Consider the following 23,347-nt stretch of genomic DNA (forward strand, 5'->3'; position numbering starts at 1 on the left):
TCTTGCTGGTATCGTTGTTTACATATAAATACATTGTCAAGAGTTTATATAAGATCAATACAATGACAAGGGGTACTTGATGGGGAACCTAGAGTGACGTCACACCAGTTATTGATACTCGTTAGGCCTATTCTTCAATAAGCATTCTTCGTCAATGCAATAAGTTGAGTCTTGAAATGTATGACACGATTTCCCAATGTGTATATATAGTCGGTCATCCCCACTACTAGGGGCCACACTTAATTGATCTTATTTGTATTAGTCGATCCCCACTACTAGGGGCCGGCCTACACTAACCAACGGCAATTGATCTTATTGTATAGTCGGTTCCCCTTACTACTACTAGGGGCTTACACTAACCAACGGCAATTGATCTTATTTGTATATCGGTCCCCACTACCAGGGGCCTACACTAACCAATTGAATTGATCTTATTAGTTGGTCCTCCCCACTAGGCTACTAGAGGCCTAATGTACACTAACCGTTTTGTGGTTGCGCGCGCATAAAAACGCGCGCCATAACATTAATCAATTGATACATGTGCCTAAATGCACCTGACACCATAGTATTTCAATTGCTTCCAGTAACCCTACACGTTGTAGTTTAATAAACGCAATATGGTATGTTTACATCCGTCATACCTTCAGGCGAGGTATTCAAGTTTACAACCCGACGACCGTGAATCATTCATACCTCAGAGACAGGAAACCCATATTAGGTTTGTCAGGTATCTCAATCATAGTTTGCAACAGCTCGCATTTATTTCTTGACAAGCGTGAAGCTTAGCACATCATAAGAATGTGTAATATGATATTAGTTCATTCATGATATTAAAGCTGTGACACTGTTAACATTGAACGCGCGCGTAACATCACAAAATATAGACACGCGCGTAAAATACAAAATGTAGACGCACGCGCGTAAAAGAACAAAATGTAGACGCGCGCGTGTAAAAGTCGTACCATGATTTATCAACATTTAAATTCGTGTCTCAAAATGTGTTTGATTCAGCCGCCATATGATAGGTCACTCTTATTTGTTTTTCCCACAGTATTATTTACAGTAAACGCAATTGGCTTCCTCATCATCAATTGGACGTTATAAATCAAATGTTGTCATTTTGAAAAGTCACCATACCTCGTTAATCAAACTGAAGTAATTAACTCGTTCTTACAATGATTGTTCACATCACCACTGTTGTGATATAGTGGCATTTTAATATTGATAAATATTGAATTAAATTAACCTATTTGAATACTGTACATCGTCAGTAACGATGTAGGCCCTATAGAAAAAGTTAACACGCGCGCGTACAAAATCTGTACCATTATTATCACAATTTGGACGTGCATAGTATCCTTGCAATGCTTCTAAATATGGCATGAAAGTAAAATCAAGCATGAACAGTATTCACGTTTGCTTTAAATAGACGCACAGACGGTTGTTGATTTTTTATTTCCTTCCTTTTAAACAACACTAATTAATTTGTTTGCGAATCTTTGTTCCTAAAGTCATTTAGGAAATAGGTTTTTGCGCATGCCCATAAGTCATCCCATGGGTATGTGCGCCGAACGCGACAGATGATGTTGTATTACGCGATGACGTCGTGACTAAGCTATTATAAAGTTTGTTTTCAACAGAAATATGAGTCATTCTTCCTTAAAACTAAACAGATATATTTTTCTTCAATAATTTACTTGTATCAATCACTAAAGAAATGCAATAAGACATTTTTTCTCGAGTATATGTAAACAACACATCATTTTACAGAGAGTTTTTGCAACATGATTCTGCAGCCACAGACAGGTTCTAAAAAGAAACATAAACAACCCCTAATACTATGAACATTTAGAAGACAAATAATTTACTGTCATTTTATTCTATAGTACCAATAGTCAAGTTGCTTTAAGTACAATAATAAAACCACTTATTTCTACAGTACAAATAGTCAAGTTGCTTATATTCAATAGTACTAATAGTCAAGTTGTTTATTCTATAGTACCAATCGGCAAGTTGCTGTAAGTACATTAATAAAAGCTGCTTACTTCTACAGTACAAATAGTCAAGTTGCCTATATTCGATAGTACCAATAGGCAAGTTGCTGTAAGTACAGTAATAAAGCTGCTCATTTCTACAGTACAAATAGTCAAGTTGGTTATATTCTATAGTACCAATAGTCAAGTTGCTTCAAGTACATTAATAAAACTATTTATTTTCTACAGTACAAATAGTCAAGTTGCTTATATTCTACAGTACCAATAGTCAATTTGCACAAGGTTAATGAATAAACTTTTAATCAACACACAATATTTAATGCACCAGTGATATATTTTATGTTTATATAAAGTTATATATTAATCTCAGCCAATAAATATTGGCAAAAAAAGTGTATTTTAAATAATCATACATAATATATTAATAAATTAATTATACTGTATTTACATTTATAATATAGTAAAAAATAAATAAATATATTTATTTTAATCTGTATAATATTTTACTATTTCACACAACTTCATCTGAAAGAATGTGTAACCCTGTAAATGTTGGACTATGCTATAAAACAATTTGACTTAATATATAGGATATTACATGATAATACAAACAACAATTTGGACTACTTGACACTCTCTAGAAGTTCAAGATATTTTTGCACCGTGTGAACCGCTTTTTTACGGGCGGTCCTAATGTCAATTTTACCGTTTGTCTCTATTTTGTCAAGTTCCAGAAGATTTCGCATTAGCATCTCTTCCAACCTAAGATATTCCTTATCGGATTTACTTCCGCTCAAACCAACAACTTGTTTACCGAGGTTGTCAGCGTCCGCTTGAATTTTGCCGATGCTAACAAGTATGGGATGCACATCCTTCGCTGTATCAGATCCTGAATCGCTAGTAGTTGATTGGCTGTTTTCAGCAGAACTATTTTTCGTTCGTCTTGGTAAATTTGAACCTTTTGGATTCGGGCTGGAAGGCTCTGTAGTAGTTTTTGTACTATTTCTTGGTATGTCTGCAGTTGACAAAAATGTTTTACTTTTTGGAGATTTTGCCCTGCGAACCTCTAAAGGTATACTTTGGGCACTTGGAGGTATGTGAGCTGACGAGAGAAAGGATCGTCTTTTGTTTGACATTGGTGACACTGGTGACATGGGCTCTGGTGTCGATTGTTTGTCAGTCTTTGGTGACGAAGAAGAATGTCCATTTGAAAACAAATAATTGGAATCGACTGGAGGGCGTTTTGGAATATGCAATGCTCCGCTACGTAATTTCCTCGACAATGGCGGAGACACTATTCCTTCTGTTTTATCAAAACCATTTCTTTGTTGTTTATAATCGTCTTCAACTTCGGGAAAAATAGTACTGTTTTTACGTTCGTGAAATTGAGCATTTGAATAGACTTGAGATTGGTCATCTCCACCGTTTCTTTGTTTGGATTTTGGGTTCATTTTTTTCCAGTTTCTATCTTGAAGAACGTTATTTGAAAAAATATCACATTCAGGTATTTTTCTATCCTTACTGCGCATTCCCCTTTCATGTTGGGTATGTCCATGATGACTTTTATAGTTTCCGTTTGGTTTGAAAGGCATACTGAATCTAACGTCGTCCAACACCATACCACGCCTACGTAATTCAGGGCTTTCCACGCGGAGTGGCGCTGGCGTTTCATTGCTATAAATCGCATTTGGAGATTTTGCATTAGCTTGTCTTCTGTGAACAAGCGGATTATTCGTCGTGTTCCTATCTTCTTTCGATCTTGTTATTGGTCGATTTTTCCAATGGAAAGAGTCGGAAAACATATCCTCAAATATGTCATTTTTATCACTGAGCATTGTCTGAAAAAAAAAAAAAATTGATGATTTAAAGAGACAACTAATAAATATTAAAACTAACATTAGTACTAGGTAGGGCATACCTAATACTGTAGGTCTATTATACTCTATAGATAGGGCCTAGGGCTAAGCAAACCAGTAGTACTAATTTTAACAATACACTTAATACTAACAGGCATAGGTTTTAACTGATCTATTTCGCCAACCATCAAAGGTCTATTCAACAATGCAGTCATGATGAATATAAGGTTCACTAACTAGTTAAGCAACTGATTGGAAAGTTCTAACCACACTTTTATATAAGTTTGTCATGCCCGAATAAGTTTAATAGTTGCTGTTTACTGATTGGTTGAGGAGAAAAGTGGGTGTTATCACTGCACTTTCTGGAACCATAAAGTTACATACAGTACTACCCAATGTTTGTTTTATTCCAAAAAACTTTAAAAAATGTTATAAATGGTCTTTGAAATGGGTTTAGGGTAGATTTTGGTATTATTTATTGACATCATTCTTGTTTGGCCTTGAACTAGTATATGGTATTCATCAAATCATAAACCTTCCTTACGGTCATACAGATAGCAATTCAAATACTTTGAACAATAGCACTTTGTGTTGTTTGTTAATTCTATAATATTGCATTATTGTGTGGGCATGGATCAAACAAAAATTCAGCATTTTTATACCTCCTACACCCGGGCCATGGTAAATATATGGTTTAGGCTATAGTATGAGTATGGAGCTTTTGTATTCGATAATATTAATATTATTATTATAATTTAATATTATAAATAACATGTTTTATTTTCTTCTTTTTTCTTTTACTTACTACTAGTACTAGGCTAGTACTGCTAGCCTAGGCTAGGCCTATTCTACTAGGCTAGAACTATAGACTTTAATAGTGTAGACAGATAAATCACAATATTTTTTATTTTATCAATAGCGATTTATGCCTAGGCCTAGGCTAGGCCTCTATTAAATCCTGGGCCTATATTAGCTAGCGTATGAAACTAAAACAAAATGAGAAAAAACGTGACAACCTACCTTGTCTGAATGTGATCGAGGGTCTTCCCACGATGTTGTTTGCGAGTTGTGATCAACAAAAAATGGGCAGTTCGTTTTCTGATCAATTAGCATTTCCCAACCGGAAGGTAGTGGATCTCGTACAGATACTGGTCTGTGTAGCTTTGCTTCACGAAGATTTTGATAAACCGATTCATCATCACTCATTTTTTATACGTTTTAGCCTCTGAAGTTGAGAACATTCAAGAAACTTCGTGGTACCCTCAGCTGTTTGTGGTAATTCGAGAATCCACTGGATTAAACTCGAGCGGATGTTTATGTCGAGCGTATAAAATATAGCACGTGTGCGATTACCAAGTTGGACGAATAAAAAAACTGTGCGAACAATAATATTTTCTGTTTGTCGCCCTCTCAATATTTGAAAGATTAAGTTTTCTGGCGATTCGTATTTTTTATGATTAATTATTAATTACAGTAATAATAATTTTCTTTTTGTAAGTTTAATATTTCGTTAATAGGAATCTATTTGTCTAATAATTAAAACAGAGGTTAGAATAAATAACTGTACGTGACACTATACGAGGTAGAAACTAGGGCTAGGCCTAGGCCTGGCCCTCCTCTACTCTAGCAAGGCTACTACCGGAGCTAGCTAGGCCTTAGGCCGCGCCGGGTAGCAATTCTGGCTTTGCGGAAGTCTTATGCACTGCCAATAATAGTGTAGGGGTGTTGCTGTGGACTCTGCAGATTCATATTCCTACGTTATGGTAGGGTAGGCCTAGCTAGGGCCCTATTCCATCTAACTAAATAATAAGAAAATGATTTGTGATGATTGAATGAAGTCACTTTTAATTTTCAGGAATAAAACTCCATAATGACTGCGAGTTTAGATTTATCCATGTCAAGTTCATTTGACGACATGGACCATCAATATAGTGCTGACTTCAGTGAAGAAATCAACACTAAAATGAGGATACCAGATCGGCTTAGCATGGGAGCTGGAGATGATTCAATGAATATGTACGACATGGACAATGATCATCACACAGGTGGCGGGATGGAGGTACCTGATAGGATCATTATAGCTGGTAAGAATGGTGGTACTCTAGCCCATGTACTGTGTGCAGCCCATGTCATGATGATGGTTTTACCAAGGCAATCTAACAACAGGACTCGGAGCTCACCCTGCCAAGATAGGAAGCCGTAACAGTCCTTTGATCTTATGTCTGGCTGCGACAAATACCAATTTCCTAATTTCTTTATTCCAATTTCAGGTTCAGATGAACATGTAGGTTTGAAGCGCCCTCCGAAGTTATTAGACTTTGATACACCGAATCCAGGTAAAAACGTTAAAGTTTAAAAAAGCAATAGCGTCTACTCAACCAATACCGGAATCTCTAAAAACCGGAAAAAACTGTCCAAAATCCTGAATTTTCATGAGGTCGTCCAAAAACACAGAATTTCAGAAAACCAGTATCAGGCCAGCCAATGTTCAGTATTGGAAAGGGTTGACTATACTTGTATACTATTCATAATTCAAGCCTTATATTATTCCATATCACAAATAATATCTGTGATATGGAATAATATTCTATTACAAAATGTGTGAGCTGTTTCTGCTGTTTTGTTTATTGTAACTTTCATGTTTTTATAGTGCACACTGTTGTCGGTTTAACCACTCCACCTCGGACGCTAACGTTAGATGAATTCAACTTTCCAACAGCAGGTGAAACTACCACCAAATCAAAACCTTCAGAAAATCAGAGTAGACTAATACCGTGAGTGACATTATTATAATCTGTTTAAGTTCTGTCTACACTATCAAACTAGTTTGACAAAAAAGTGTGATGTGCCCAAATATGGTGGTGATATACCCAAATATGGTAGTGATATAACATCATGTCTATATATGGGAACATCACATTTTTTTTGTCACATAAAGTTTGATAGTGTAGACAGAGCTTTAGTGTTCCTTTGCCTTTGTATTCAGGACTTATTACTGTAAAGTGCTCAGTAAAAGATCAGGGCTGGCATTTATCAATAAGGTTTTATTTGTCGAATAAACCTCACGTTACAGATATAAAATGAGGAAAAATCTTCATTTTGTAGACCACTACGAAACCATGTATTTTACCTTGACAGTACTGAGGCCGAGTGACCAAGCAGGGAAACAAAAACAAAAATGATTTTATCTAAGTTAATACTTATCTAAGGAAGCCTTAAATATTGTATTGACTTAAGCAAAAAATACATAGTATTTAAGAGAAATGTCACACTTACGTGTGATTGGTGAATTTTAATATTATTATCATAATTAGTATTATTAATATTTATTGAATCTAATTACAGCGCTGTTGAAGAAGCCAGTATCGACACAAGCCAACTACATCAACACATACTACTTCTCTCGCACAGGTTATCGCAGTTAGAATGTGAAAACAACCAGCGCCGCCAACGGGAAAAATACCTCTACATAACTGGTGCTGTATATCTAGTATATAAAGCAATGAAATATCTCTTTGCGTCAACTTGAAATCTGGCTTTTACAGTGTTTGCTTACTAATGGACAATGGTGTATAATTTATGATTTTGAAATCAAAATATATTGAGACAGTCTGGTAGATGTATCTTCAAATTAGCTCTATCTAACTTTATGGGGAAAAAAAGTGTGATGTGCCCATGTATGGACATGATGATGTCATATCACTACCATATTTAAGCATTTCACTACCATATTTGGGCACATCACACTCTTTTGTCAAACTAGTTTGATGGTGTAGACAGATTTTTTTTTTTTTGCATTTAAAATGTTTGATGTTTTTGATTATATTGAAATCATTTCTGTGTATTTGGTTTTTTACAAAAAATATGAGTATGTAATATTTGAATATATGTAAACAATATAACAGGGTTCTTTACTATAGCAGTGGAAAGTTTATCCTAACATGTTTGGGCCCATTTCTGTGATGCGTTGCCCTTAAAAATGCTACCTGATCCCAGGCCACGAAATTGTTATTCCTCGACGTCTCAGACAGAAATCACGAATAATGCATGAGATCTGCTTCCTAAATAGCCTACCTACTACCTAAATATACTACTAAACCTAACCCTCTAAATAATCAACTATTAAAATGAAAGAACTCGGAAACCGAGTGAAGTACTTGGCAAAATATTTCCACAGAGGGCGCATATTGTTATCGTGCTAAACAAGCAAAGCTAGTACTGCTGTACTATATTTGTTATAGCGCCCTCTCTAATGTCCTAATTTATCTCATGATTTCTGCGGCTGCCTCCTCGGACGTCGAGGAATAAAAATGTCGCGGCCAGGAGTATACTATCAGCACTTCTCATCCATCTGGCTGAGTCGGCCACTGCAGGAAAGTGGTTACATACACACATAATTATAATCATAATGTATGGTAACGTGTGATACAATACTTAGTAATTGATGTTTATAATTAGGAAGAGTTTGTTGTTCTGAAATTCCATTTTATATTCCTGAACCGTCATTGATTATTATAATTAAACCAAACTTTAAACTCGTTCTTTTTTTATACAATTTTTCCTTTCTGAACAACTCATTTATTCACTTTAAGCCTTGTTTATTCATTCGACATTAGTATACACTTTAAAATAAATCCTGGTGCAATTTTACCAGGAACTGGTACGTTAAATTGTCACCATGATGCCTGGGCCCAACCACAACATAAGTCTGGTTAATTTCACCAGAAAATCCCGGTAAGTTAAATCCAACGACTATCCTGGTGATAATAACCAGAATACAACGGTACTACTATACCAGGAAAGTCATAGTACTATTACTGGGTATTACTGTTCATATACTGGGCCGTGATATTTCTTCGTCCGTAAGTTGGGGAACCCTCGTGAAAAGTCATCAAGCCGCCTAGGTAGTCGATGGATTAAGCTTGTCCTGAATAGGGTTCGAATTTCATGAGCAACTTCTTTTGAGAGAGAGATTATTAAAGGGTTGGTTATTGAAGATATATTTAGGATGTAGTTCACGTAAGGAGTCCCCAACTTATGATGTACGAACAATCACGATCGGGATCTTTTTTAGAATAGCGGATTCGCCGTTATATAATGGTATGATACTATGTTGATGGTGATAATGCCGACAATTGTGACCAGAGTGATGATTTTCATCATGATATTGGTGTTCTTTAAAACTTTCGAGTGCGTAATAATATTGTTATGATCCAACGCCTATATCGCGTAATGTATCAACAATGTGTGTATCGATTGCTTAACCAGAAAAAATACAAACAATTTAAATATCATTTAGAATTAGCTAAACCGAGATTATATCAACAATAAATAACATCGATTTTAACACCTATCGACGTGAATGCCTTTTTGTATTACATTGGATTATAATCATTTCGCCCTTCGGATTCTTTTATGTGTCAATAATAATCGATAGTAATCAATAGGGTAAAATATTGTCATTTTTTCGAATTTGGGTTCCAGTATGGGAATGCTTAGATTCAAGAGGAATTTTAAATGGACATGCTAGTTGGTTCCTGTGAGGTGGATTGATAATGACCTTATTTCCGGTAAGTTTTTGTTATCAGTTTGATATTTAAAAAATTCTATCTTGCGCATTTTAAATTAGTTTGCGCGGAACGTGAATCAGATGCGTATTACAGGAGCGTCATGTAACCAGCTTTTTTGCCCTCGGTGCAGTTAAGGGGAATTGGCCATTTTGCGCACAGATGATTTGAGGACATGTTGTTGCTTCTACATATATAAAACAAAACTATGATATACTAAGTTTATATCATACTTAGTTTTGTTAAAGAAAGCAAAATATACAATGTCTGCTGTCAGACAATGATATTTTTGTTAAAATTAACCGTTTCTTTTGTCTTTTTAAAAGTGAAATAACTATTTTTGTTGATTTTTTTTCTATACAGAAGTGAATAACTTTATTTGCAAAATGGCCTACTCAATCTCATTTTATCTTTATTTTCATGTTTTTGGGACACAATACATCTTTAATGGTTCGAAATGGTACAAACATAAACGACTAGTATTTCTTTTTTATTTTACTTCCAGAAAATGGACTCGGAAACGACTGACAAAGATGATAAACCGGATAATACGTCATTGAAAGGGGTCACTGACCGAACCAAAGAAGAGGACGAAGAGTACAAAGTTATACAGCTTTTTCGAGAAATAATCGCAAAGTTTTCAAGTGAAGATGATAAAAAGGAGGAAGGAGAAGCATCGAAAAATGATGACGTAACGATGTCAGACGATGTGTTAAGTCCTGATGGGTCAAGGGTCAACAGCCCTGTGCCTAACGTGGGAGGGGACGGGCAGTATGGGGTGGCCATGCCCGATGATAACACAATGGGACAAGATGAAACCGCTATTGATTCAGGTATGTTTTGTGTTCTCAATTTTAAATAGACGTGTCATAAGCTTTTAGAATAAAACAGTGTTCTGTTTAAGTGGGAGAGCCAATTCTTTTGAGTTTGACAAGTTTGACAAAAAAGTGTGATGTGGCCAAATATGGTAGTGATATTACAACATAATTTTTTTTACATAAAGTTTGATACGGTGATACTGTGAGACAGAGTTTTACATGATTAAATATTATTCACTATCAAGGAACATATATTGTAAAAGAATGTCCCTTTCATTAACATATATTAACCATTTTTCGCAGAAATTAAACAAACGGAATACGTAATGCCCAATATTCTACCGGATAAAATATTAAACTTCCTGAAAGGTAGGCTTGGTGGTTTGCCGTTAGAGGTTATCCCCCCCCCCCCCCGCCGCACCTCCTATTTACCATGGAGGTATTGTTTTTATACCTCCATGGTTTTACTCACCAGTTGAAGCTTATCGCATCTGCACTCTCGGTGGTATTTTATTTCACCTTTCACCATATCTACGCTTTACTACCCAATCCATCCTTCACCCATTTTCCACATTTTTTGTATCATTCCGAATGCTTCCATTCCAATATTTTCTTATTTTAATAAAAGAAAAATGTTATTTTGTTGTTTTTTTGATAATCTGATGATCAAGCATTTCAAGCAATCTTTGCGCGGCTGATGATTAAAGTTAGTGTGCTGTAATAATGTATGTGATACTTTGTGTGTATTCATGTAATTCACACAACATCATACAGACCACCGTCATCATAGTCATCATCATTATCGTCTCATATTATAATGACTTAGTTTACGATTGTTTCAGCTGAAGATGGCGGAATTAGTCTAGTGTGCGTCATTTTAAACGCATCCATAATGCAACTAATATTCGGTGTAATATGCATCAGTCTTGGAATAGCGGCAATCGTCATCAAAATTCCCGCTTACCACATTGGTGACCCAATCTGGACCGGATTTCTTGTACGTATACTTTTTGTATTAAACATTCAATGATTTATTGGACGAATGTCGCATTTCATGAAATTCAAATAAGATAACAATTCAGCTTGGTTGTCACTAGAGACGCAACACATGGAGACGTCATAAGCGCAACGTAAGTGATTTGGCCAATCACAAGCGATGGATTATTCGAACTGTCGCTTGATTACGTTGCGTCTACGTCCTTGCGTTGCGTCCTAGTGTGGGTGGTAACCAAGCATTAGAAAGAAAATTCACTTAATGATTAGCATGAATAACCTAATTCTATTTTCCAGTTCTACGTAGTAACTGGACTAATTGGAGTTGTCACGTGGAGATTTCCAAAAGATGGATTGGTAAGGTCTTAATAATTTAACATACTCTTTACCATACCGTGAGTGACGCGCGACACGAAAGCACGTTGGTGCGGGCATCCATGCGTCAACATCCGCGATCATCATTCGTATACGCGCGTCATCATCATATGACGCTAATCGAATCAAACTGTGTGATATCATGATTGATAGGTATAAATTAGTCTTTTCTCCTTTATCCAAAGATGGTTTTATATTTATGTTGCTTTACTATAGCCTAAGCCTGTTTTCCTCTAGGCGTCGAATTTGTGTGTGAATATTTTTCAATCTTGTGACGCGAACAAATGCGCTACCAATCAAAAATTCGCGCGAATGCATAGACCTATAGTGGAAAACAGGCCTTAAAGTTGTCTTTCTTTTCGGCGTTCTATAGGTTGCTTTTATTTAAGTGATGTCCATTGTCGCTCTACCTAGTAATGCCCTTCTTATCGGCGTTCCATAGGTTGTAAGCTATCTCGTTAATGCCCTTCTTATCGGTGTTCCATAGGTTGTGAGCTACCTAGTAATGTCCATCTTGTCGACGTTTGCTTCGATTCAATTGATGTCCATTGCGGCATTTTCTATGAGAATGGAAACTTTTTTCGACGGTGAAAACAACAGTGGGAGCGCTGAGCAATTGATTCGATATCAACTATATGGTCAACAGATATCAGATAGCAATGCAGATGGGTTTTCAGTAAGTTTTTATAGATTTTTCAAAAGAGAGGATTTTACTTACAGTAGAGAAAGCGGACGCGGTATACGTCATCTTATGGCATAAGCTCTGTCTACACTATCAAACTAATTTGACCAAAAAAAAGTGCTATGTGCCCAAATATAGTAGTGATGTACCCAAATATGGTAGTGATATGACATCATTATCCATATATGGGCACATCACATAATGTTGTTGTCACATAAAGTTTGATAATGTAGATAGAGCTTTACTTACCGGGGCGGATTGCAATAAAGGTCTTAACCGCGGTCTTAGACTTAAGCCTAGGCTTTATACCGCCCTCAATGGAGGTCTTAGAATAAAGCCTCTTGCAATATTAAGTCTAAGCCTACGAGAGGACGTTTCGCGGTTTTAGATTATAAGCCTCCTCGTAGCAGGCTCAGAATTCGTCGCGAAGACAAAAAAAATGGCGAACTTTATCGCGGTGCAAGACTATCTCGAGAGAATAGGTCGTATTTTTCGCGATAGATTGCATCCGCTTGATAAATATGATGACAACGAATTATATAGAAAATTTCGGTTCAACCGGCAAAGTATAATGACGCTCAGCGATAATCTAGCAATTGATTTGAATGTAACGAATAGGAATAATGCAGTGCCACCGGTCCTCCAAGTGTGCACAGCAAGTGGGTCAATGCATAGCATTTCCGGCGATCTTTCTGGTAAGTATTAATATTAATAATTAGCACAACTACAATAATAATATTGTTTAGTTTTTAGTGATAATAATGAAGGTATAAAATTAGTAAATTATAATTATTTATACCTAGGCCTAGCTAGACTATGACTATCGCGCCGGCGCTAGTTTACTCTTGCACCTAGCTTTACCCATTTAAAAACATTCACTCGCTGCACGGCGGCGGTATGGTGAGTGAGCGGAGTCAACAAGCCAACTAGTAAATAGGCTGGGATATGACCGGTTGGGCCGCCGACAAGTTGAGCCGCCGGTAATTTCTATGAAACGCCCAGTGCGTCTTTTACGACATTTCGCGTAGTGATAGAGGGGTGTCCTAGTACATAAGTTCATGGTCTTTAGGTTTATTGTGTCATGAAAATAAATAATAATTACATACTACAATTTTGTTGGTTTGAACCGCCATAACAACACAGCAAAGGAAAGTAGTCATATTTAATAATTTAATTGTTTTTAATCTTTCAAATCTTTCAAATTCTTTCAAGTGCAGTGCACTCCATAATATTTTTCTTGCGTAAAATCATGTTGTCTCTCAGGACTAATAGAGTATTGATACTCTTCGAATGAGGTTAAATAATAATTATTTTTTATCTACTATCTTTTAATATCATATTTTATTGAATTTTACAATGTTAATACACAAAATATTTTACTAAAAAACGGTGATTTTATGCAATTATTTTACCGAAAAATGGAGTAGGCCTAGTTCATACAACTGCCGCCTAAGGGGGCAACATGTTTACGTCATTTTTGGATAAAAACGATCATTTTCGGTCATGTTTTAGGCCTTATATTTTGGAATCTACAAGTCAGATATTCATAATTATTTCTCTTTAATTATAATATTTAATAATATATACTAAAAACCGTGATATATAAACTTTGGAATATACATCGTTATATCTAATAATTAATATAAATAGAACTTCTATTAAATAGAAACGAGCACCGGCGAAAGTAAGCATTTGGCGTTTCATAGAAAATAACGTTTTTCTGGCGGCGGCTCAACTTGTCGGCGGCTCAACTTGGCCTAATCCAAAATGCTGCTTGTTTTTTTTTTGTATCTTTTAAGTTTTAGTTTTTAATAAAAATAAAATCATGGTAAAAATATCTATAATTTTGATATATAAATTAAGTTACATTTTTCTTTTTCTAAATAAAATTTACACATATTTATTCTCTATTATCAATTGTTATTTAATACTCTTCAGGTTAATTCAAGATTATAAAATTTTGTATTCCTTTGTTTGTAGGAATTCATGAATCGACAGCTTGCCGAATTGTAAGGCAAGTTTCACTGGCCTTACAGAGACATATGAACGAGTATGTGTTTTTCCCGATGGATGCAGCAAGCATTAGGGAAACAAAAATTAAATTTCATGACATATCTGGTTTCCCTAATGTCATTGGAGCGGTTGATGGCACTCATGTCCGGATACAAGCTCCAACAGTCGACGAATTTGTTTATGTGAACAGAAAAGGATATCATAGCCTGAACATCCAAGTCGTCTGTGATGCAAACATGCGATTCACAAATTGTGTAGTGCGTTGGCCTGGTTCAACGCATGATTCCAGAATTTTTAGGCAGAGTGGTCTTGGTGTAGCATTTGAAAATGGTGAAATGCCAGAAGGATATTTGTTGGGGGATTCTGGGTATGCGTTACGGCCATTTCTGTTGACACCGTTTATAACGAACGAAGGTATAACAATGTACATTCCATAACAAGAAGTATTGTCGAGAGGACAATAGGTGCTTGGAAAAGGCGGTTTCAGTGCATGCACGAAGAAAACCGTATGCAGCCTCACAGAACCTGCGCTGTGGTAGCAGCAACAATGGTCCTTCATAATATGGCCCGTAATTTAGGTTTACCAGAAATTGAAAATGAAGAGGATATTGATATAGGGGATGCAGGGCAGCGCAATGAACACATTGAAGACAACAATGGACGTGCAATCAGGCAGATGGTTGCAAATGCGTCTGACGGAAATCCTTAGCAGTACCCAAAATGCAATGGGTACTGGCGGACAATTCAAACATTACTGCAGTGTACTGTAGTTCACAGGGTCAGCGTCTGTCAATCAAATAACCATTATTTTGCATTTCAGCTAAAAGTTGCACAGCAATAACCGGTTAAATCAAAGGAACACTAAAATCAAAAAAGAAATTTATTCTGAAAGGCAGAATTTCACAAAAAAACAAACTTCAAAACGGAAAATACAGATACAAAGTACAATTTCTACATCCGGTAACGAATAAAAATGTTGAAGATTGGATTCCCGTAGAAAACATTGCCACAAAGGAACGGGAAGAAACAAAGACATTAAGTAAACGAAAGAAATTGAGGGAAAAACTGTACATTCCATTAAGAGGTCATGATAAATTTATTGAAAGGGATTTCTCTGAAAAGGGTATATCCTTAAGGTATAACCCACCTGGTAATGGGAATTGCCAGTTTGATTCAGTAAGGTTCGCGCTACAAGATTTAGGAATTTTCCGAACGGCCTACCAGCTATGTGCTGAAGTAGTTGGCCACCTTCGGGATAACCCCGATAATATAGACGGCATGCCTCTCGAACTGTTTGTCGGAATGCCGTGGTCCAATTATACGGACCAAATGGCAAACGCAGGAACGTATGGGGACCACATCACACTACAAACACTGTCGAATATATATAGTATTCAAATAGTAGTTTTGTCTTCTTTGGGTTCTGATGCAAGAACTGTAATAAACCCTTTACATAGTTTTCCGTTTGGCACAATTCATCTTGGACACTATGGAGAGGAACACGGCGAACACTATATTTGTGTGAGTGAACCCACTGACAATATTGAACAATCGCAAAAGGATTTATCCGATTCACAATCCAGTGACTTTGAGATTGATGCCTCACCTCCGATATATCGAAGCTCGCTCAAAGATTCAGGTGAAGATAATATCTTTACACTACAATTAAATGAAAATGATCGTCAATCTACAGTTGGTATTAACAATGTCCCTAATGAAATTCTTGAAAAAATAATTTCAATGGCAATATCTTCATCGGGTTATGATTGGCCTAGCCATGTTTGTAAATCTATTCTAGGCCTATATAAGAATAAAATCACCGTTATTATTTGATTTAACACTTAAAACTCGTTCAATTGGTTATCTTTGACGATAAATAATACGTAAAAGCAACAAAAAGAGAGGTTTAAGACTGTTTTAAGACTCCTTTGAGTAGGCTTTAATTTTAAAGACCGTTTACAGGTTAGACCGCGGTATAGCAATGGTCTATAATATAAGACTACTTGCTACGTCACGAATTATAGCCGGCTAAGCGCTAAGACTGGTTATAGACCGCTTATAGCAATCCGCCCCTGGTCTCCTCTCTGAGCTAGACTATAAATAGTAGGCCTAGCCTAGCTAGAAAGGGTTAGGTTTGTTAGTAAGTTAAATTGCTCAGCCAAATTTGGAATTGAATCTACATAATTCATTAATCATTTAATATAAACAATAACTGTATTCCACCCAGCAAGAAAAAAATAAAATACCTAAAATTAAAAATTCTACAATATGTTGATAGAATAATAAGCGAAGATACGTCGACTCGAAAAAATACCGGCTTCGTTCCACATGATTGACTTTCATGCTTTCGTTTATGAATATAGTACGCTGCAATTGCCTTTTTTTAAAAGCATTAACAAATTTTTTTTCGAGAAATTATGCAACCTTAAAAACCGTATCATCACATTTCCGAAACACTATATACTACTAGTATAATTCGTTGTTTTCCATCTTTATATATTCTCCGACTGTTGAACTTGTTGAAGTAGTAGGCCTCATACACCTTTGTCTGAAAAGGAAAGCATATAAATTATAATAAATATTATATAGTTTAGCCTAGTCCTAGGTATACTCTAGGCCCTACTATCGTATTACAGTATAATATAATGTGAAATATTATTAATTGGCCAGTCTATTATTATACTATAGGCCTATATACTCTTACAGGCTAGATAGTACATTTGCCGGCCGGATACACATGCAAAAGTGGAATTTAATCTTGAATGAAAGGTTAGGCCTACACTCATTAATTAGGCCCGCCTAGCTAGGCCACGGGCTGTATTATCTTATATGCAGTACAGTACTACTAATAATACTACTAGCTTTAGGCCTACTAGATAGAGAGGAGCCTAGGCCTAGAGTAAAGTAGTAGCAATAAACAATATAAAACTTACTACAGTAAATGTAATTAATATTCAGCCGTCAGTGGTATAAAAATGTGTTTCGATTTCGTTCTAATATTTCGTTTACACACACCTCCTTATTAAAATCCACACGTGCAATGTACACGGTTGCGGGGTCTCATAAATATTCATAAATCATCCCTTGTTTGTAGTAAATGGCGTGTTGTTATTGGTTGTTAGAAAAGTCATTTAATGATTGATAGCACTTTCTCGCGGAGTTTTACCCACGTGTTATTGTGTCTATAGCTTGAGGGCGTTTATCTATTTACGATAGCTTTTATTATTTTTGTACATACAAATAATGCCCTCAACGGTGGTAACTAGGGTTTTCTATCGGGCTTAGCTTAGACCGCGATATTGCAATCGACTTTGCTGAGAGGCTTAGCTAAGACTTTCGCGAGGGGTCTTAGGCTTAGATCTAAGCCTAAGACAAAGTCTTTATATTGCAATCCGCCCCGTGTTCGAGTTGTTGAAGATCGGCGCTCGCGTACAAAAGCAGGCCTACAATCAATTCATTAGTAATTTAACGCACGTACGCGCGCGTACACGCAGAATAAATGATGTGCTAAATGAGTCCTAATGACGATGTTATTTATGACGGTGGCTGCAACATTAATGCCAGAGCGTATTTATAATATTTATATCTTATTATATTACGTATTTATAATTATTCATTTCAGAAATCTGAACGTTTGGCACTAGAGATTCTAATTTTCTTCATAGCTTTTGTAGAGACGGTATTCGTAATCATAATGGCAGTTGCTACGTGTAGTTTGTGGCCAACAAAATCCACAGTAAGTAAGATATATATCTTATGACGTTTCTTCGGTAATATGCCTACTTACTTGCCAAGTCCCCAAAAGTAAAATACCACCTGTAACAATATGTTAATTATACGTAGCCTAACTTGACAAACACATTGCCTAAAGCAGCTTGGTTCCTAGGACGCAGCGCAGGACGTTGACGCAACGCAATCGAATTGACCAATCACACGTGACTGTTCGATTAATTTATCGCTTGTGATTAGTCAAATCACTGTGCGTTGCGCTAAGTCCTTGATTTTGCGTCCTAATGAGAACGAAGCTTTAAACAGTATAGCGTAACAGTATTATTGCATTGATTGCGGTGACGAAGAATGAATTACAGTATTGTTTAATACCAAGTGTAAGGGCAGGCCTAAGACTAAATCCCTGGTTAATTTAAAATTGAAGTTACTTGCCATATAGAGATATTAAGTTGTATCGTGTATTGTATTGTGTATAAAGCACTTTATGTGACCATGGAGAAATAAGGAACTTATTTCTCCATGATGTGACAAAATGCGATGTGACCATATGGACACGGTGACATCATATAACTACCATATTTGGGGATATCACTACCATAGTTGGGCATAGCACAACTAGTTTGATAGTGAGACAGAGCTTTGTTGTTCTGTTCATAATAACATAATTTCGTTTTATTCCAGAACGAGAAAAAGGATGAAAATCATGCTGCTATTGATGATAAGAAAAATGATTTCGATTTAAAAGGCGACACCATAGAAAAACCAGCATTCATTTATTAGTACAATTCAGGAAAGTTGTATTACAAAGAAAGTAGGGAAGTTATAGGGTGGGGTGGGCCTGTGTATAGTGGCCTGTCGGTGGGCCTAGGTTATGTGGGTCGTTGTGGGGTGGGCCTGTGTATAGTGGCCTGTCGGTGGGCCTAGGTTATGTGGGTCTGTGTGGGGTGGGCATGTGTGGGGTGGGCATGTGTGGGGTGGGCATGTGTGGGGTGGGCCTGTGTGCGGTGCGCCTCGGTTATGTGGGCCTGTGTGTGGTGGGCCTCGGTTATGTGGGCCTGTGTGTGGTGGGAAGGTACCGGTAAGTGAAGAATAGCAGAAATTACTGTCATTAACACATCTGCTTTCTATTTTAAACGGGAACTTCTTTCTTCATAACGTTCTGAACATATGTATATAGTTTAAAACATTTGATCAAATTCATTTATGCAAACCAATTATCGATTACAATCGATAAATATCGATTAATCATTGATTGATTTAATTACTTAATCGATTGATTTCGAAGTGGATAAACTTTTCGAATCGAAGAGATCATAAAGGAATTATTTTAATTCCTCCATGATCTGGGTACTACCGTGGTTCACCAATTAAGCTTGGTTCCCACTGGGACGTAACGCAAGGACGTAGACGCAACGCAAGTGAATTGACCAATCACAAGCGATGGCTTATTCGCTTGTGATTGCTAACTGTCCATAACTTCGCTTGTCATTGGCTAAAACGCTTGCGTTTCGTTTACGTCCTTGCGTTACGTTCTAGGTGGGAACCAAGCTTTAGAGGTGAATAGTCATCGGTCAATGACGTCATTGATATGACACATGCATTCTCCCATATTCATACTACGTTTGTATGGAACGCCGTTTAAGCAACAATTCGATGCGTTTGCGTGATTAAACAAAAACATACACATTATCTGATAAAAAAGTAACCAATTAATTACATTTGTGCAATATTACTTTATTAAAAATAATGTGTTACCCATTATTTAACATTTTATGAAAAGTACTGTTAAATAAATTAAAACCCTTTGTGCAATATTACTTTATTGAAAATAAGTGTATTACCCGTTATCTAACACGCTATAAAAAGTTACTGTTTATTAAATGAAAGAGATGTTAACGAATATTTTTAATTAGATTAAAGTTGCTAAACATGAGTGTACCTATGATATAAATATTATTTAAAAGTGATACCAAGTCTGTGTATAGTACATACTGCATTATAGTATTTATAACTAATTATGTTGCGTTTATTTACCATTGTGCTATAAGATAAATGCATAAAATCATGAAGGCATAATTAATAATCAAATATTCGTCAATGATTAAAGCTGCTACTTAATGGAATGTTGTTTCTGAATGTTATAACCATGGGCCTACGAGGTCATAGGTCATAACCACAGTAGTGCATAATTGTCTGCTTGTTTGCATTCAAAAGAGCATCATATCACTGCACTGGTAAAATGCTGGTGGGGCCTGCGGGTTGTTGGTTTCATAGACAACCTAAATGAAGATTAAGTAGATTAGAAATAATAATAATTCAGTTTTTTTTTAAATATTTTTCAAAGCTCAGTCTACACTATCAAACTTCATGTGACAAAAACATGCGATGTCATCATTACATATTTGGGAATGTCACTACCATATTTGGGCACATCACACTTTTTTGTCAAACTAGTTTGATAGTGTAGACAGAGTTTTATTTTGATCAAACAGACTCTGTCCAACTAATGTTGTTATAATAATATAATATACAAAATTAAAATTGCAACAATATTGAATTATGATGATATGTGGAGATGAAAAAATGGTAGATAATAAACCTACCTGCATTATCACTTTAGTATTTGGTGGTCTGTGAAAAGAAGAAAATTATTTTTTTAAATTAAATCAGTACATGTTTTCCATTCCAATTCACTAATGTGCAAACATCACACCGTTAAATCCACAAAAAAAACAGTAAGTTTTGACGTTAAATGTGCAAAAGAAATCCTACAAATGATCTAAAAATTATTTGCACATTTTGTAGATTTTGCACATTTAACATCAAAACTGATCGCTTATACATTAAACAGCGTGATGTTCGCACATCAGTGGATTATGAATTTCTACAGATTTGTAAATTTGAGAGTGTCATGTTTGCACATTTGAGTGTAAAATATATGTACAGATGTGGTTGTTTGCACAAATGCGACTTTTTGCAATTTTCACGTGCCTACTGTTTTATTATAGGAATACAGAAGATTTAATAGAACTAAAACAACCACATGAAATATTTCTTTTTACCTGGTTGGCAATGTAACATTGACAGAGTAGACTGTTAAAGATGGCTCCCCCTTATCGGCTACTTTTGCCAAGAGTTTGAAATCCATTGTCTTGCTATCACTCATCATCACTGTAAATTGACCCTAAAAATTAAAAATGTTGAATAAACATTAAGCAAAAGATGAATGTAATGATTGTACTGGGTAGAAATGGGTGGGGACACTTATACCCAGCAAACTATTTTACTATTTTTCTAAATTGAAATGTTAAGATTATAAGATGAATGTATTGAATATATTTACTGGTGTTGCAGCTGTCCAATGGTCAAGATTCTTCTGAAAGGAGACCGTGTAGTTACCACCAGATCTGAGTGTATAAAAAAAACAAACTTGAATTATTGATATTTAAAGAAATTTGACAAAACTTGAGACATCTTGGGAATTTACATAAAAAAGGGATACTGACGTAGAGGTCTATATGAGATACACTGCCTTAAGCTCTGTCTACACCATTAAACTTATGTGACAAAAAAATCTGATGTGCCTATAATATAGACACGATGTCATATCACTACCATATTTGGGCACATCACTACCATGTTTGAGCACATCACTACCATATTTGGGCACATCACTACCATGTTTGAGCACATCACTACCATATTTGGGCACATCACTACCATGTTTGAGCACATCACTACCATATTTGAGCACATCACTACCATGTTTGAGCACATCACTACCATATTTGAGCACATCACTACCATGTTTGGGCATATCACTACCATGTTTGAGCATATCACTACCATGTTTGAGCACATCACTACCATATTTGGGCACATCACTACCATATTTGGGCACATCACTACCATGTTTGAGCATATCACACTTTTTTTTGCCAAACTTGTTTGATAGTGTAGAGCTTTATAGTCTGCACTTTAGGTGAGCTTATATAATTATTATTATTTATTATTTATTCAGGCGAAAGATACATTTTACAAAATATAATACAAATCAACAAATTAAACAAACACAACGCAAAAGAAAATATAAAATCATAGTCACTAGCTGCCAGTAAAGCACAAAAGCAGCCTAAGCCACTGTCACCAATTAGGTGTGTACCTCCAACCAGTGACTAATTATTACAAATAATAATATATATATATATGATAAAGTTAATATCTTATAAAGAATAACTTAATTATATTAAGCCTATAGTTTATACATGTAAATGCTAAATTAAATTATAAATAAACTATTATAAGACACATTTAAATCAGTTTTAGATATGTACATACTTGGCTCCATATTGTGGAGACATTGGGTTGCGTCCTCCACATGGTCCTTGTTCCAAACCACAGTCGCTTGCCGCTAAAAATATTAATAAATAAATAATAATCTAAAAAAATTAAAATAAAAAGTATACCGATCATTTAATTAATTCAATTGCATTGATGTCTTCCAATCCAAACTTCTTTGGGTTGGTAATATTTAGGCTACCTGCCAGCCATATATTTAACACATAAGAAAGCTTGCATGAGTGCTGTCGTGTAAGACACATAACAAACGTCGATACTACTGTTAGTTAGGCCTGCAGTACTTTTCATTCAGCCAGGCCAGTGGGCCTGGCTGTGTGAGCTAGCTGGAGGCGAATCATCCAGAACGCTGCAGCTGCAGCACAGGCCTGACAATTTACAAACAAAACACAACCAAACCTTTGTTGTTGATGCCTATCAATGACCCCCGTTGTGGAGGACTTAACATGCACATATGTGCAGTTATACATCCGATAATTGTGCAAAGTATTACAAGCACACGAATCATGTTTTCGTTTTCGTTCTTGCAAAGTACAGAAATAAAATGAGTGACCGACAAACGTTGTGTACAGTAGTTTGTTTTGATAAACTACTGGTCAGGTGCTAAATTACATAACGTAAGTCCACGTGCCACGACATTAGATCGCTGATTGGATGAAAAGTTTCTGTTATGTAATGAGAAATTTCCAGGTACCGTCCCTGCATGCCCCCCACGTGATGCATGTTATCGTACTTTATTGTGATTTACTATGAAAATTATATAATTAAATGAATGATGAAGAGAACATATGAAAATAATCATTAAATGAATGAGAACATAACATGAAAATAACGAAAAGAAATTTAAAAAAAAGTAAAGCAGATGTTTTATTTCATAAAACGTTGTAATTGACATCAATAATAATATGAATATTAACATATGTGATTATAAGTACAGTAATTCTGTTGGTCGGTGTCTTGTCAT

At 35.8% G+C, this 23,347-nt stretch overlaps 4 protein-coding genes across 6 annotated transcripts; 2 read left to right on the plus strand and 2 right to left on the minus strand.

Moving 5' to 3' along the window:
- Window positions 1–1,612: 1,612 nt before the first annotated feature.
- Window positions 1,613–5,109, minus strand: LOC140063675 (uncharacterized). 2 transcript variants are annotated; one of them, XM_072110140.1, is made up of 2 exons: window positions 4,003–4,501; window positions 1,613–3,832 (listed from the first exon to the last, which is right to left on the minus strand). In XM_072110140.1, the coding sequence occupies exons 1-2, from the start codon at window positions 4,063–4,065 to the stop codon at window positions 2,618–2,620; spliced, it is 1,278 nt and encodes a 425-aa protein (XP_071966241.1). In that variant the 5' UTR covers window positions 4,066–4,501; the 3' UTR covers window positions 1,613–2,617. The 2 variants fall into 2 exon arrangements, with proteins under 2 accessions (XP_071966241.1, XP_071966232.1); XM_072110131.1 differs by lacking the exon at window positions 4,003–4,501 and adding an exon at window positions 4,871–5,109 and having other exon boundaries at window positions 1,615–3,832.
- A 106-nt stretch (window positions 5,110–5,215) lies between these two features.
- LOC140039430 (uncharacterized) lies at window positions 5,216–8,540 on the plus strand. 2 transcript variants are annotated; one of them, XM_072085041.1, is made up of 5 exons: window positions 5,216–5,323; window positions 5,706–5,934; window positions 6,121–6,186; window positions 6,501–6,624; window positions 7,196–8,540. In XM_072085041.1, exons 2-5 carry the CDS (start codon window positions 5,721–5,723, stop codon window positions 7,377–7,379), a joined length of 588 nt encoding a protein of 195 aa, XP_071941142.1. In that variant the 5' UTR covers window positions 5,216–5,323; window positions 5,706–5,720; the 3' UTR covers window positions 7,380–8,540. The 2 variants fall into 2 exon arrangements, with proteins under 2 accessions (XP_071941142.1, XP_071941135.1); XM_072085034.1 differs by having other exon boundaries at window positions 5,257–5,343.
- Window positions 8,541–9,331: 791 nt separating this feature from the next.
- Window positions 9,332–18,971, plus strand: LOC140039094 (uncharacterized). The gene is made up of 8 exons (XM_072084781.1): window positions 9,332–9,420; window positions 9,923–10,250; window positions 10,539–10,604; window positions 11,078–11,232; window positions 11,526–11,585; window positions 12,091–12,279; window positions 17,921–18,034; window positions 18,709–18,971. Exons 1-8 carry the CDS (start codon window positions 9,406–9,408, stop codon window positions 18,805–18,807), a joined length of 1,026 nt encoding a protein of 341 aa, XP_071940882.1. The 5' UTR covers window positions 9,332–9,405; the 3' UTR covers window positions 18,808–18,971.
- Window positions 18,972–19,759: 788 nt separating this feature from the next.
- Window positions 19,760–22,974, minus strand: LOC140039590 (uncharacterized). Its single transcript, XM_072085209.1, has 6 exons — window positions 22,783–22,974; window positions 22,366–22,438; window positions 21,371–21,434; window positions 21,090–21,211; window positions 20,631–20,658; window positions 19,760–20,306 (listed from the first exon to the last, which is right to left on the minus strand). The coding sequence occupies exons 1-6, from the start codon at window positions 22,889–22,891 to the stop codon at window positions 20,235–20,237; spliced, it is 468 nt and encodes a 155-aa protein (XP_071941310.1). The 5' UTR covers window positions 22,892–22,974; the 3' UTR covers window positions 19,760–20,234.
- Between the last annotated feature and the right edge of the window lie 373 nt (window positions 22,975–23,347).

The sequence above is a fragment of the Antedon mediterranea genome, chromosome 1, assembly GCF_964355755.1.
Source record: "Antedon mediterranea chromosome 1, ecAntMedi1.1, whole genome shotgun sequence".
NCBI classification, from domain to species: Eukaryota; Metazoa; Echinodermata; class Crinoidea; order Comatulida; family Antedonidae; genus Antedon; species Antedon mediterranea.